Below are 16,372 nucleotides of genomic sequence, written 5' to 3'. Positions count from 1 at the left end.
AAATGAATGATTTATTATTAATTAGTGAAGTCTTAGTAATGTTAACAGTTGAGGCATGTGTTTGAGTCAATAATTAAATTGTGTGTTGATTGATTATTAGTAGCATGTTAGGAATTCTTTGTTATACTTCGTAGCCTGTATGTACCCAGCGTTGCTGATTGCTTGCTTTTGTGTGTCTTTTTCTTGGTCATGGCCTTCGCCCATCAATGACCCTGTAATGATCCAATCTTTACGCTTGTAATATTGAGGAGCAGACTTATCACAGGTGTTCACATAGTTTGGACTTGCATCAAGGTGGTGGGATTTTGAGTGGAGAGTTGGTTATTGTTCGGAGTTTATTTCATTTCATAAGCTTGAATTCATTTAAACTCTGGTTTGATTTATTTACTACTTTTGTTGGGTTTTGAATAAGAGTTTTAATGGTTCCAACTTGTAAGACTTAACTTGGTTTTGCTCTTTGGTTTTGAAACTTATTTATAACTGAGTTAGATTTTTTCGCTGTTAAATTTTGAATTAGCCGTAACGTTTGAACACGTGGCGGTAGCACGTCAGTAATTCTCTTGGATTTTATTAAAGAAATTTCAGGTTTAAATAGAGAATTATTGGGGTGTTACATCCTGTAATTGAGAGGGAAACTCTAACTCTTTAACCACTTGAGTATGTTTAATATAACTAAAATATGTACCCCTAAAGAAAAAAGTTATTATAACACAATATGTCGTACCCAAGACCTATTAGACTCATTGGATTGAGGGAGAAGAAATTAAAAAGGGAATTCCTATTTCTTGACTCCTAGTTGAGTTTGATCTCATGACCAAAGACATGCAATTAGGCCTATCCCTTGCAATTAAGCTAAGCCTAGTCTGGTACCTAAGTGATTATGAAGATTATTAATTGTAAATCAGTAATCACCGGAATAAAAGGCAATTACAGAGTAAATGACATTCCCTAGTTTTTCTTAGGGAAAATCCAAGTTTCTCTATGAGATAAATAGGTAAATATATCTCCTCTCACAACTATAAAAGTGAAATAATAAAGTGACATAGAAATAAATGCAAAAACAAGACAACAAACTTTACCACCCACTTCTCTTTTAACATCACACAGGTGGTTGAAGATCCTAACTACTACGGTGATGGACTCGCCTTTTTTCTAGCACCGTTCGATGTTTCAGCTGATGCACCAGGGGAGTCAGCTGGTGGGTGTCTTGGTTTGATAGGTGGTACTAGTAAATCTTGCAATGTTACGAGTACATACCCCTTTGTTGCTGTCGAGTTTGATAGCTTCCACAATAACTGGGATCCAGGTTTTTCAAGGGATCCGAGTGTTTCGGGTGAAAACAATGGGACCTTGCCGAAGGTCCACTGAAACGGAGAAGACTGGATTCGGTCCAATTTATGTTGGGCCGAAGGTTTCCTGCACAGTAAACACACGTAAACTAGCCTCGGGGGTGTTGCCGAGGAAGGCCCCTCCGATGCTAAAGTCAGTACAATGTGTAAAAAGAGAACACTATGCAAGAGAGTTTGTTGCTTGAGGCTTTTATGGAATATCTGAGAATGTATGAATGAACATGTATATATGTGTCTATGAATGAATCTCTGAATATTGATGGCTTTTATACCTCTTCGATAGGTTGGGCCTTAGCCCAATTGACTTGCTTTGTGGGCTGACCTTTGACTTTAGCACAATTGGAGAGTTGAACCTTGACCTTGGGCTTTTAATTGGATCATTTAATGCCTAGGCCCAATTGGACTAAATTGGACCCAAACAACTTGCCCCCCAGACCCGATTTGGAAGGATGACAGGTCGGGTTTGATTTAATTCAGAAAAGGAGGGAAGTAAATGATTTGATTAATCCAAAAATTTGAATTTAAACCGTAATTAATGAGATAACAACGGTTAAGGTGGATGATTGTGGAAGTTGGACGGGTAATGGGCAGTTTAATCATAAGATCATGTGTTTAACGGTTACTTAGTGGAGTATTTAAGAGAAATTAAAACGTAGACTCCTCGTATCCCATACCTGGAGATATAAACAGAGGCGCGTCATCTCTCCTCACTTATTCACCAACACAAACCCAGAATTCTCGAGAGAGAAACCAAGAACCCGCATCAAAACTTCGCAAATTCCCCGAGCATTAAGCTTAGAAACTGAGACTTGCCACTACGAACTCGTAAATCGCCAACTTTCGCTTCAAATTAAGGTAATTTCCTTTGATTTCAGTTTATTTTTCTTCGAATTCGAACTCCTTCCCCTTTTCTTTCGACTTTTTTCTTCGAAATAATCAATGGCAAGAGGAGTTAGAGGTAGAGCCCGTGCTCCAAGAAGAGCAAGGCCGATTCCCGATCCTAGGAACAGGATTGGGACCTGGAATGGACAAAGGCCAGAGTCTGACCCTGCTGAAGGGATTAGGGCGACTCCCCTTTCCTCGGCTCCTCCTCAGAGAACGGAGGAGCCGAGCGCTTCTGGACGGGATGATGAAGTTCCCGCTGTCCTTTGGGATATCCTCCCCGGATTTTCAGAATGGGAGAATGCCGAAGTTGCTTCGGCCATGATAAAGAACCGCCCCTACTCATGGTGGGTAGAGAATGCCGATCAATATCGGTTTGCCGAGCAAATTGAGTTGCATTATGGCATTTTTGAAGCTGATGGGTATTGGTGCCGAATGCCCTCGGCATCCGATAGAATCCATCGTCCACCCCCGGGGTATGTGGGGGTGTACACAAGACAGCTTCAGTACGGGCTGAGGTTCCCTTTGGACGTATTCGTCCGAGACTTGCTGATCCATTACAACATCTCTCTATGTCAGTTAACTCCCACCAGCATCCGAAGGGTGATGACATACTTATGGGTCTGCAAGTTCTTCAAGTATGAGCCGAACCTGCACTGCTTCAAAAAGCTTCATCGGCTAGTGCCAAATATTCAAAGTGGGCACGGAAGCCATGGTTCTGGGTGGTACCGGATTGAGTCCCGGCCCCAATACCTAACCATGTGGCCGAACGACTCTTCCGACAAGGACTGGAGAGGTCAATGGATTTGGGTTAGGGCACCCACAGATCCGGGCCCCAATACCTAACTGGGGCTCCCTCGTTTTTTTAGTGTTATACTCCCTCCGTTTTTTTTTATTTGCATCACTTGGTGATGCGCGGAGTTTTGGGACAGTAATATAATACTGTGAGTGGCTGAATAATTTATTATAGTAAAAGTTAGATGGGGACCAAGAATGTGAGGGACAGTAAATATTTTTATTATATAGGTGGGGACCATGAAGGAGAGAGAAATGATAAAATAATTTAAGTGGTGTTTAAAGTAAGAGAGAGAAATGATAAAATATAGTATAAAGTTACCAAATAAGGAAGTGATGCATTTAAAAATAAACGCCCATAAAAGGAAAGTGATGCATTTAAGAAAAAAAACGGAGGGAATATTTTTTCTTAATCAACTGTTTTTTTTAAGTGTTGTACTTATATTTTTGAAATATTATTTATCTCTCTCCTACAATAATATTAAATTTTAATTATTATTTTAATAACATCTCTCATCTCTCTTTTTTGAAATAAATCTCTCATCTCTCTTGCTTTTAAATAAAATTTACTCGGCAATCACCAGAAAAAGAAAAAGGCAACTATCGAGTAAATGTTACTCCCCTTGTTTTTTTTTTTATAGTGTTACTCTTTTTCTTAATCAACCGTTTTAAGTGTTATATTTTTATTTTTTGGAATATTTCTCTCCTCACTAGTCTTGAATTTTAATTATTTTTTAAAAATATTTTACAAACTAATATTATATTAAGTTTAATATATTTTCTTATCAATTTTTTATACCATAACTACTTTACTTACGTCTTATTATATAAAATAAAACTATACATACCCATATGCCAAGCAAGCCTTGACATAGTGGAAAGTTTTGCATTTTATAAATTAGGAAATTTTGAATTATACCTAAAAAAAAATACGAAATTGTTTTTTACCACCAAAACTTCTAATAACAGTTTTACTAACCACTTAAAAATAAAATTCTTAAAATTGTTATTCACCATCTGCCGTCAATAGGACCGTCAAATATAAAGACTTTTTGAATTTTCTTTGATATCCGAGTCAGAAACATGATCTTCAGATGTTTTAGGGGTTATTTTGGTCCTTTGAAAAGGCTAGAATTGAAAAAAAAAATCTGCAATGCCTTATTTAGCGTGTGTTACGCAAATCGAGGTATTTTTTAGTAGGTAAAATAAGGCATTAGCCAATTTTGCATTAGTACGTGCAGTATTTGTGAATGGAGAAAGTATATGCATATACGTCTTTCACTCTTTGCACCTTTGCTCACGAGTTGTACTTTTTTTCTTTATGGAGAGGAAACTGATTTTCCATTGACTTGGCTCATGCTAGGCTTTTTCTCCAAATTGAGCCAAATTGGCAAAATATTTACCACTTTGGATGCGTGGCAAAACTATTTACCAAACTAAGCTTCGAGGGTAAAATGCTGTCTCGGACAGCGTTTTATCCCTGGATTTTTTATAGGTAAATCGCTGTCTCGGACAGCGTTTATGCCCTGGTTTAAAAAAAAATTCAATTTTTTAAAACGCTAAAAAAAAAAGCGTCAAACACTGTATGAGGCAGCTTTTTATGTACAATTTAAAAAAAAAAAAAAAAAAAAAAAAAAAAAAAAAAAAAAAAATTAAAGAAAAACAAGTCATACATGGGGATCGAACCTGTGATGTACATATATGAAATGACATGTACATATACCAACCATCTGAGCCAAGCGCAACTATGGAATAGTTAGTGCAGATAAATACTATATAGCTTTATAACATCACAAAGGAGAATTGCGGTTTGTAAGAAATAAGTAAAACGAAAGTTTTAAATTGTCATAAAATACAAAATACAAAACCCCTCGGGTCAAGTGAATACTCGTTTTCATACGAAAAATTAAGATCTACGATAATACATCATTTTCGAGAGTAAAAATCGCATTATTCCCTACTTTTGAGTAGAATCCCGAGGATATGGTAAACTCGGAAGGGCATAAATCCTAGCACCGGGGTCCGATTGGGGCGATTTTTTTTTTTGAAACACCTTATCTCCAAGAGCACTACGCAAGCGTCTACTCGGATAGGTCCCCCGATGCCCGGGTTGAGAGATATTACCCTTAAACTTTGGGGACCCGTAACTTTGTCTCCAGGTGTCCGATCGAGACGATTTTTTTTTTTTCAAATTGGGTGTTTCGACGAGATCTATACTGTCCAAACTCCTTACGGGGGTTTGGCTGGGTAAAAAGTCAAAAAAAGGCCTCTAGAAGGGAAATTGGAATTTACATATGTATTCCATCCCCTTATAAAGTTTGAGGGTGGTGGCTTACTGAAGGTTGGGGGTGGCTTGTTGGGGACAGAAATGTGGAATGGGGCAGATATTAGAGAAGACAGCCTGCTGACTGCTGATGATGCAGTCCAGCAGAAAAACGCTATCTGGGGCAGCGTTTTACGTTCAAAATAAATTGTACATAAAACACTGTATCAGACAGCGTTTTATGTGCAACAAAAATTTTGTACGTAAAACGCTGCCCCACACAACGTTTACCAAATGATTTTTTTTTTTTAAAAAACCAGGGCATAAACGCTGTCCGAGACAGCGTTGTACCCTGAAAGCTTAATTTGGTAAATAGTTTTACCACGCAACCAATTTCGTAAATAGATTTTGGTTTTGGCTCACTTTGGGGAAACGTCCCTCATGCTATGTATTGCCATCTTGAATAGTTGTTTCCAGGACTTTTGATAGGAGGGTCTAAATTTGACCAAAAGAGATTACAGGACCATGTTCTTAAAGGCGAAGGGAGCATTCATTTTCCACAATATATGTCGGCATCTGTGCTTTAATTATTGCATAGAATTATTAGAAGTCATCAACTTGGCAAGTGCTCAGGTCATTATACTGCATTATTGTCCTTTTTTGCTGATTTATAATTTGTATGACCCATGAAGACTATTTGTTAAAATATAAACGAATTGACCGTGTTCTTAACTTGTGTTTGACGTAGTCAAAAACTGCAGCTGAATTATAGATATTATTTGGTTAAAGGCATGCTTGTATTGGAGGAGATGTATTGCTAGAATAATAAAAGTCAAACTAAGAAAAATGAAAGTGAAAATAGGGAAGGAGGAGATAGAGATGGTGTGATTGCAAAGAAAATTATGTAGTTCACATTCTTATTGTACAGATTTGCTTTCTTAGTACATTCTTCACTGCGATGTTCCTTTTTACCACAAAAAGAACAAACGGTCTCACTAGGTAAGTTCACATATTTCTTTTTCTTTCCAGTGGACTTCTTCTTATGAACATAGCCTAGACCTTCTGTTCTTTTTGTCTGAGCTTCCTTTACCCACTTGGGAACACCCGTGCTTGCTGTATTTTTACTTTTTCTTGCAATTTCTAGGTCCTTTTCTAGTTTCTCATTTTTATCATTGGTTTCCTTTATCTCTTTCTTAACATGCTCTAGTTCATTATTAAACATGATTAAAGGAACTTCAGTAGACCTGCAAGAATCAATGTTAGTACACAACATTTTATATTGAGTCAATTCAATATTCAGCATGATATTCTCACTCTTGACTCTTTCAAGGGATTCTTTTAGCATAATATTTTTATCTAACAATTCAAAGAATCTGCCTTGAACATCATTTCTTAAGCTATTCAGATACTTAACATGATCTCTACAAATTCCAGTTGCCTTTTCGGCTTGCCTTAGTTTTGCACATAATTCTTTATATTCATCTAAGGTTTCTAACAATAAAGAGATTAATTTATCCTTTGAGAGAGATTTCAAATAATTAGGTTGAATGACTACCTCATCATCATGCTTTGCCATTAGACAGAGATTGGCTACTTCATCGTCTGTGTGTTCCTGTTCCTCTTCTTCGGAACTTGATTCTCCCCACGTGGAAATCATTGCTTTCCTGAAATTTGTTTTAGAAAAGTTAGGCTTGGAATTTCTGCTTTGATCAGCTTCTTTTCCCTTGCCTTTCTCAGATTCCCATAATGGACACTCTTTGATGAAGTGGTTGGTGCTTCCACATTTGTGACAAGAAGACTTGACTTTGGATTCCTGATTTCTTTTACTGTATCCTTTCTTCTTGTCTAAAAACTTGTTGTTACGGTAGAATTTTTTCAACCTTCTCACCAACATTGCAGCTTCTTCTTCATCAATGTCGGACTTCTCTTCGGATTCTTCATTGGCTCTTAGTGCTAGCCCTTGACTTTTGACAGTCTCCTGAGTCCGATTGTTCGACTGGATCTCGTGGGTAATGAGGGAACCCGCAAGCTGTTCCAGATTAAACTTGGTGAAGTCTTTTGATTCCTGCACAGCTGCAACCTTTGCTCTCCATCTGTCATTGTCTGGAAGACTTCTTAAGACCTTTCTGACCTGCTCATCTATAGGAATTATCTTACCAAGACACGTTAGTTCGTTAGTAATACTTTTAAATCGAGTAAACATGTCTTTAATGGATTCTTTATTTCCCATTTCAAAGCGCTCATACTGAGATAAAAGAATGTCTATTTTGGAACGTTTAACATCTGACGTTCCTTCATGTGTAACTTCCAGAAGATCCCAAATTTCCTTTGCGGACTTGCACCCTTTGACACGAGTATGTTCATCGGGTCCAAGTCCCCAAATTAAAAACTTTTTGGCAGTAGCATTCATTTCAAGTTTTTCAAAATCAGTTTTTTCATACTCATCCATAGGTTTAGGGATTACCTCATTATTAGCATTCGTTTTCGTAATTTCGTAATCTCCTACTTGTATAATTCGCCATACCTGATAATTCTCTGCTTGGATAAAGATTTCCATCTTATCCTTCCAATAAGGATAAAATTTGCCGTTGAAGTATGGAGGCCTTTGAATGGATGTACTCCCGAATTCCTTTTCCTCTGTGTAAGCCATTTTCCAGGAACTTACTCAACAGGGTTGCCTGCGTGTTCTGAGTTCCTGCTCTGATACCAACTGAAAGTCTAACTGGCTAATACAAGAGGGGGGGTGAATTGTATTTGAGGTGAAATCTAAAAACTTTTTGCGGAATTTAACTAAATGAAATAATGACGAGAGAAGATATAGGCTTTTCTAAATTTCCACTATGTAATCAAAACTCTTTACAAGTGAAGATTCAAACCCGTTAACAAGTTCCACAAATTAGGAACTTGTTCCCAACTCTCACAGAAGACTTCAGCAACGAAGCTTCCTTAACCTCACCTTACAAACTCACACCGAGCAAGACCTAAAACTGAATATAGTGAATTTGAGCCAAGCTTTGTATTCCAACCTGTAAATTTTATTTGCCTTTCTTCTTTCTATTGTTGCTTTTGCTCTGTATTCCAATCTACAGAAATGAGGGTATCAATTTGCAGCGTCAGTTCGTCATTATACTTCATCCAAAAGACTTGTAATATCTTTCATATGTTTATTTTGCTGTTTTTTATTGTCTCAAATGTACAATCATTGAGCTTTAGCTTCCCTACTTTTAACCAAAACACTCAAAAAATTATCTTAGGGAACGATACAACTCTTACAAATAAGGCGATTCAACTGACTGCCAATAGAATAGATGGCAGTCTCCATGGCAGTGTAGGACGGGCATCCTACAAACAGGCTGTGCGCCTTTGGGATAAAAGCACAAACAAGACAACAAACTTTACCACCCACTTCTCTTTTAACATTACACAGGCGGATAAGAATCCTAACTACTACGGTGATGGACTCGCCTTTTTTCTAGCACCGTTCTATGTTTCAGCTGATGCTCCAGAGGAGTCATCTGGTGGGTGTCTTGGTTTGATAGGTGGTGCTAGTAAATCTTGCAATGTTACGAGTACATACCCCTTTGTTGCTGTCGAGTTTGATAGCTACCACAATAAATGGGATCCAGGTTTTTCATGGGATCCGAGTAATGATCATGTAGGAATAAATGTCAATTCTGTATATTCAAAAGCAAATTTTACAGTAACTGAGTCGCGCCCGTCTGTCATTGGATGAGATCTCAAACTAGCTATGGCCACGGAGTCGCGCCCGTCTGTCATTGGATGTTTATTGATGTTTTCGAAAGGAGGCATAGGGTTTTTCTTTAATTGATGTTCCAAATTGGAGCATGAGGAGACAACCTTGTCTATTGCTTAATCCAATGAATAAAAATGAAATGAATGATTTATTATTAATTAGTGAAGTCTTAGTAATGTTAACAATTGAGGCATGTGTTTGAGTCAATAATTAAATTGTGTGTGTTGATTGATTATTAGTAGCATGCTAGGAATTCTTTGTTATACTTCGTAGCCTGTATGTACTCAACGTTGCTAATTGCGTCTTTTTGTGTGTCTTTTTCTTGGTCATGTCCTTCGCTCATCAATGACCCTGTAATGATCCAATCTTTACACTTGAAATATTGGGGAGCAAACTTATCATAGGTGTTCACATAGTTTGGACTTGCATCAGGTGGTGGGATTTTGAGTGGAGAGTTGGTTATTGTTCGGAATTTATTTCATTTCATAAGCTTGAATTCATTTAAACTCTGGTTTGATTTATTTACTACTTTTGTTGGGATTTGAATAAGGGCCTTAATGGTTCCAACTTGTAAGACTTAACTTAGGTTTTGCTCTTTGATTTTGAAACTTATTTATAACTGAGTTAGTTTTTTTCGCTGTTAAATTTTGAATTAGCCTTAACGTTTCAACGCGTGACGGTAGCACATATATCAGTAATTCTCTTGGATTTTAGTAAAGAAATTTCAGGTTTAAAGAGAGAATTATTAGGGTGTTACATCCTGGAATTGAGAGGGAAACTCTAACTCTCTAACCACTTGAGTATATTTAATATAACTATAATATGTATCCGTAAAAAAATGTTATTATAACACAATATGTCGTACCTAAGACCTCATTACCTTTTAAAATTAGACTCATCGGACTGAGATAGAAGAAATAAAAAGAGAATTCCTATTTCTTGACTCCTAGTTGAGTTTGATCTCATGACCAAAGACATGCAATTAGACCTATTCCTTGCAATTAAGCTAAGCCTAGTTTGGTACCTAAGTGATTATGAAGATTATTAATTGTAAATCAGTAATCACAGGAATAAAAGGCAATTACAGAGTAAGTGACATTTCCCCATTTTTTTTTAGGGAAAATCCAAGTTTATCTCTGAGATAAATAGGTAAATATATCTCCTTTCACAATACAATGTTTTTCTTTTATTTTATAAATTATAAAAGTGAAATAATAAAGTGGCACAAAACAAAATGCAAAAAGGTGTGAGAGGAGATAAACTGAAATGTTAATATCAGAGATTAACTTGGGCACCATCATTTTTTTAGTGTTATACTCCCTCCGTTTTTTTTTTAATTTGTATCACTTGGTGATGCGCGGAGTTTTAGGACAGTAATATAATATTGTGAGTGGCTGAATAATTTATTATAGTAAAAGTTAAATGGGGACCAAGAATGTGATGGACAATAAATATTTTTATTATATAAGTGGGAACCATGAAGGAGCTGAGAGAGAAATGATAAAATAATTTAAGTGGGGTTTAAAGTAAGGGAGAGAAATGATAAAATATAATATAAAGTTACCAAATAAAAAAGTGATGCATTTAAAAAAAACGCATATAAAAAGAAAGTGATGCATTTAAAAAAAATGGAGGAATTTTTTTTTCTTAATCAACTGTTTTTTAAGTGTTTACTTATATTTTTGAAAAATTATTTCTCTCTCCTATAATAATATTAAATTTAAATTATTATTTTAATAACATCTCTCTTCTCTCTTTTTTGAAATAAATCTCTCATCTCTCTTGCTTTTAAATAAATCTCTCATCTCTCTTGCTTTTAAATAAAATTTACTCGGTAATCACCAGAAAAAGAAAAAGGCAACTATCGAGTAAATGTTACTCCCCTTGTTTTTTTTTTATAGTGTTACACTTTTTCTTAATAAGTTGTTTTAAGTGTTATATTTTTAACTTTTGGAATATTTCTCTCCTCACAAGTCTTGACTTTTAATTATTTTTTAAAAATATTTTACAAACTAATATTATATTAAGTTTAATATATTTTCTTATTAATTTTTTATACCATAACTACTTCACTTACGTCTTATTATATAAAATAAAACTATACATACCCATATGCCAAGCAAGTCTTGACATAGTGGAAAGTTTTGCATCTTATAAATTAGGAAATTTTGAATTATACCTAAAAAAAAATACGAAATTATTTATTACCACCAACTTCTAATAACAGTTTTATTAACCACTAAAAAAAAATTCTTAAAATTGATATTCACCATCTACCGTCAATAGGACCGTCAAATATAAAGACTTTTTGAATTTTCTTTGATATCCGAGTCAGAAACATGATCTTAAGATGTATTAGGGGTTATTTTGGTCCTTTGAAAAGGCTAGAATTGAAAAAAAAAATCGGCAATGCCTTATTTGACGTGTGTTATGCAAATCAAGGTATTTTTTAGTAGGCAAAATAAGGCATTAGCCAATTTTGCATTAGTACGTGCAGTATTTGTGAATGGAGAAAGTATATGCATATACGTCTTTCACTCTTTGCACCTTTGCTCCCGAGTTGAACGTACTTTTTTCCTTTATGGAGAGAAAACTGATTTTCCATTGACTTGGGACATGCTATGTATTGCCATCTTGAATAGTTGTTTCCAGGACTTTTGATAGGAGGGTCTAAATTGGACCAAAAGAGATTACAGGACCGTGTTCTTAAAGGAGAAGGGAGCATTCATTTTCCACAATATATGTCTGTGCTTTAATTATAGCATAGAATTATTAGAGTACTTTAAGTCATCAACTTGGCAAGTGCTCAGGTCATTATACTGCATTATTGTCCTTTTTTGCTGATTTATAATTTGTATGACCCATAATGAAGACTATTTGTTAAAATATAAACGAATTGACCGTGGTCAATACTCAATATGTTGCAGCTGGGGAAATTACTAGTAACTTACATTAATGTTGATTACATTAATTAGCCAGAGTTTAGTAGTAGAATTAAGCTTTGTTCACCTTATAAATGGTACAAATTTTTGCAATGCAACCTTGTAATTCTTCTCTCTAAAATTTTAGCCCCGTCTTTCTGCATAGTTAAGAAATTTGGAAATGAGAGGTTCAATAATTCACTGTTATAGTATAAAGTTTGTGTTTCAATTTTTTGTTTCCTTGGTTTTTTTCCTAAACCATGTCGAATCAATTTTCTTCAACTTCTCTAGTTTCGACCAAGATAGTTTTCGAAATATTACCTACAAGAATGATTCACATATTGAAGATGGGGTGATTCAGTTGACGAAGAGCACATCGGGTTCTAATCTTCAAGCAAGTGCAGGACGAGCATCCTATAATCAGCCTGTTCGTCTCTGGGATAAAGAAACCAGCAAGAAAACAGACTTTACCACCCACTTTTCATTCCAAATCAATTCAGCAGACAGTACTATTTATTTTGGTGATGGTATGACTTTTTTCATAGCGCCTTTTGATGATTCTACAGAGTATGCTCCAGAGAATTCATTTGGTAGGTGTCTTGGTTTGGTTGTGGCTGTCAATGTTACCAGTAAATATCGATTTGTTGCTGTCGAATTTGACACCTTCAAGAATTGGTTTGATCCGATTGGTGATCATTTGGGTATTGATGATACTTCTGTAGTTTCTGAGGTTAATATTACAGTGGATGGGGGCCTGAGAAACAGGTCTACAGCAAATTCTTGGATAACTTATAATTCTGTAACTAAGAATCTGAGTGTTTTCTTAACTTATGATGATCATCCTGTGTATAACGGGGAATCTAGCCTTTCGCATATCATTGACTTAAGCTCCATTCTTCCGGAAACAGTCAGAGTTGGGTTCACGGCTTCAACTGGTGCAAATGTTGAACTTCATAGCATCCTTTCTTGGGACTTCAACTCAACCTTAGAAGATACATATATCAGTGTACCATGGCAAAATCACACAACTGCGACAAGCAGCCAGAGTAATAGCAAAGCAGCAATGATTGGTGGCATTGTAGCTGGAATTAGTGTCTTAATAACTGGATTAGGCTCAGTTGTGTTTATGTGGGGGCGGAGGAGATCAAGGGGAAAAAACGACAACATGAATTTTGATCAGGATACTGGGCCAAGGAGGTTCACTTACAATGAACTTATTCGTGCTACTAGCAACTTTCTCGAGGAAGGGAAGTTAGGACAGGGAGGTTTTGGAGGCGTGTATAAAGGTTTTTTGTTTGATCTAAGTCGGATTATTGCAGTCAAGAAGATATCAAAGGGATCTAAACAAGGGGAAAAGGAGTATGTATCAGAGGTGAAGGTTATCAGTCGTCTAAGGCATAAAAATTTGGTTCAACTTCTTGGTTGGTGCCATGAGAAAAAGGAATTGCTTCTTGTTTATGAATTTATGCCTAATGGAAGTCTTGACTCCCATATTTTTGCAGGCAAGAGGACGACGGTCTTACCATGGGCAGACAGGTACAAAATTGCATATGGCTTGGCATCCGCCTTGCTATACCTCCACGAAGAATGGGAGCAATGTGTGCTGCATAGAGATATCAAGTCTAGCAATGTCATGCTTGATTCTAATTTCAATGCTAAGCTTGGAGATTTTGGGCTTGCTAGGCTCGTAGACCACAGTCTAGGAGCACAAACAACTGTATTGGCTGGCACTTTAGGCTACCTAGCACCAGAGTGTGTTATGACTGGAAAATCCAGCAGAGAATCTGATGTCTACAGTTTTGGGGTGGTGGCCCTTGAAATTGCATGTGGAAGAAGGGCTATTGAACCAGAAGAGCCTACTAACCGGAGTCTGATTGAGTGGGTGTGGCAGCTCTATGGAGAAGGCCGTCTTCTTGATGCAGCTGATCAAACACTCGAAGGAGCATTTGACATTCAAGAAATGGAATGCTTGATGATTGTTGGGTTGTCGTGTTGCCATCCTGAAGACACTTTACGTCCTACTGTAAGAAAGGTTATAAATGTTCTTAACAAGGAGTCTTCTTTGTCTATCTTGCTTACCAGCCTCTCGGCTCCCACCTATAGCACTCCGCCAACATATGTAGAGCCGCTTCCTCCCCTGGGTTAAAAGGCAGCAGTACTGCTGGCACCACAACCTCCTCATCAGCACATCCACTTGTTTCTGGTGCTACTCCTTTGATGGTAGATTATGCAACAGTCTGGTATTTGTTTCAATGAATTAGAGTTAGTCATTTGTTAATTTTTTAAATTTCAAACAAGATCGAATTTTTGTCAGATTTCTTTCTGCAGTTCCATTTTGCTGCAATTAAAATTCATGAAGAAATGAAGACTGTAAACACCCATTAAGGTGTTTTTTTTCTCAATTTTTTTTGACAGCTTATATAGTTATATTAAGTTCTAACAACTTCGAACATTTAACCCTGCTGATGCAATTATATCAATTAATTAAAGGCTTAAATTAATTCACAAAACAGTAGCAGCAACCTGTATTAGCGTGAGACAAGTAAACAGGCTGTACATGAGTACAATTTAAGGTCATTTATGTAATAGACAAATTAATTAAGACATTAAGTACATAAATGTATGTTCCTCTCACCCAAAAAAAAGAAAAGAAAAAAAAGTACTACGTACTAGGGGTGTTCATATCCGGGTATCCGGATCTTCGGGTAGTTGATAAGTCGGCCCATGTCCCGTCACGGATAATTCGGGTACCCGGATTCTATTTACTTATTTTTTTAAAATAAATTTATACCTAAAATCTGTATTTTTTTACAAAAAAAAAAACTGCTGCAATTTTTAAAAAAAACACTGCTGTACTTTTAAAAATAAAACCTGCTGTAATTTTTTTTTTAAAAAAACTGTTGTAATTTTATAAAAAAAAAAACCATTTGAAAGGAATTCAAGTGCAAGGTTCCAACACAATAGGAATAAAATGAAGGATTTGATGTCCATAGATTATATACACAACTCCTTTGAAACCTTCATTTCTAGAGCTTGTCAATCTATTAGCTATTTCATGATGTCTAAGACTTCTCTGACGAAGTATTAAGTTGTTCAAGTGCAAGATTCCAACACAGAAGGACTAAGATGAAGGATTTGATATCAAATTCTAATGTGTTTGCCTGTTTCTGACTGACCTAAGACGGGAGTTACCATTGCATCCCATGATTAGTCTGACAATCTCAACACGCCATAATATAGGCCGATTCGCCTTTCATCTTATCCTGCTTTAGCAGAAGCCTCCAATTCTAAAATGAAGGCAATTGGCAGTCTTATAAACATTTGAGCTAATATATTGATCCACTTTTTTCATTGTTGATTATCCTAGTTTTAAAATCGTTGTTGGTGTTAAGAACATTGTTTGGAATATCCTGCGTAAAAGGTCAGGACATTTCATGTGTTGCGGAAGTTGCAGATGCAACGTAAAATTTGTTATCCTTTAGTGTAAAAGCACTGATAATGCATATACTAAGTTTATAGAGACATTTAGCTAACTCAGGTGTTTAAATTGCTGATCGGTACTTTGCTTTGTCCTCGAAAAGGCTAATTCTAGTCCAAAGCAAAAGTAAGATGCATCAAATCGGGTACTGATCAGTACTGATAATTTTTTATTTTTTTTTTAAACGGGTACCCGATAGTTGCAAAGCTTGTCCCATGTCCCGGCCCACGAAAGTGTTATTTTACCGGGACGGATACCCGACCCGCAAAAAACAGAAAATTTTAAAAATTTCCTGTCGGGTTTTTTGTGGGTCGTTGGGAAATCGGGACGGGACAACCGGGTCGGGTTTTTTTTAACACCCCTACTACGTACATAAATGTATGTCATCATCCACGGTTAAGGTAGAAATAGAAAGAAACTCAGTGTTTTACCCTCTTATAGCAGACTAATCTATATGCGGAAACTATTGTCGTATAGGACCTATTTCAAGGAATGCATATAGGATGACATTCTTTGTAAATAGGTTGAAGTTGTGTGGGGACAAGGTGCCAGCTAGTATAAAAAATAACGGGGCAAAGATAGTGAAAACGGGGAAACCAAAATCTAAGCGGGAAACCAGAATTAAGTTTGACAAAGCAACTTTCTTCTTTCATTCCTCTTTCTTCCCAAAGCAAAGTGTTACTGTTCAATGGCGAATGGAGCGAAATTAAATTGAAGGCATTGAAATCCTTTTCCAGGTGCACTAAAACCACTCAAATGTCGTAAGAGGATGAGAACGAGGTTAGCTGACATTCTTGGCGTGGATTTAGCCGAAGCACTTGGTGACGGTGGAGAAGATAGACATGGCTACGCTAGGAGCTGCGATTTGATTGTGAAAATGTAAGTTTCTTACATGCATTATTGTAATTATTCAGTTTGAAGATAGATTTG

General features: G+C 36.4%; 2 protein-coding genes across 2 annotated transcripts; both read left to right on the top strand.

The window, feature by feature from the left end:
* The first annotated feature begins 8,139 nt into the window (after positions 1-8,139).
* Positions 8,140-9,022, top strand: LOC110693305 (agglutinin-2-like). Its single transcript, XM_021870462.1, has one exon. It carries the CDS (start codon positions 8,381-8,383, stop codon positions 9,020-9,022), a length of 642 nt encoding a protein of 213 aa, XP_021726154.1. The 5' UTR covers positions 8,140-8,380.
* A 2,889-nt stretch (positions 9,023-11,911) lies between these two features.
* Positions 11,912-14,366, top strand: LOC110693245 (L-type lectin-domain containing receptor kinase IX.1-like). Its single transcript, XM_021870400.1, has one exon. The coding sequence runs from the start codon at positions 12,146-12,148 to the stop codon at positions 14,108-14,110; it is 1,965 nt and encodes a 654-aa protein (XP_021726092.1). The 5' UTR covers positions 11,912-12,145; the 3' UTR covers positions 14,111-14,366.
* Positions 14,367-16,372: the final 2,006 nt, after the last annotated feature.

This window comes from Chenopodium quinoa, unplaced genomic scaffold (assembly GCF_001683475.1).
Source record: "Chenopodium quinoa cultivar QQ74 unplaced genomic scaffold, ASM168347v1, whole genome shotgun sequence".
Lineage (NCBI taxonomy): Eukaryota > Viridiplantae > Streptophyta > Magnoliopsida > Caryophyllales > Amaranthaceae > Chenopodium > Chenopodium quinoa.
The sequence above is the reverse complement of the archived record's forward strand: the minus strand, read 5'-3'. Positions and strand labels throughout refer to the sequence as shown.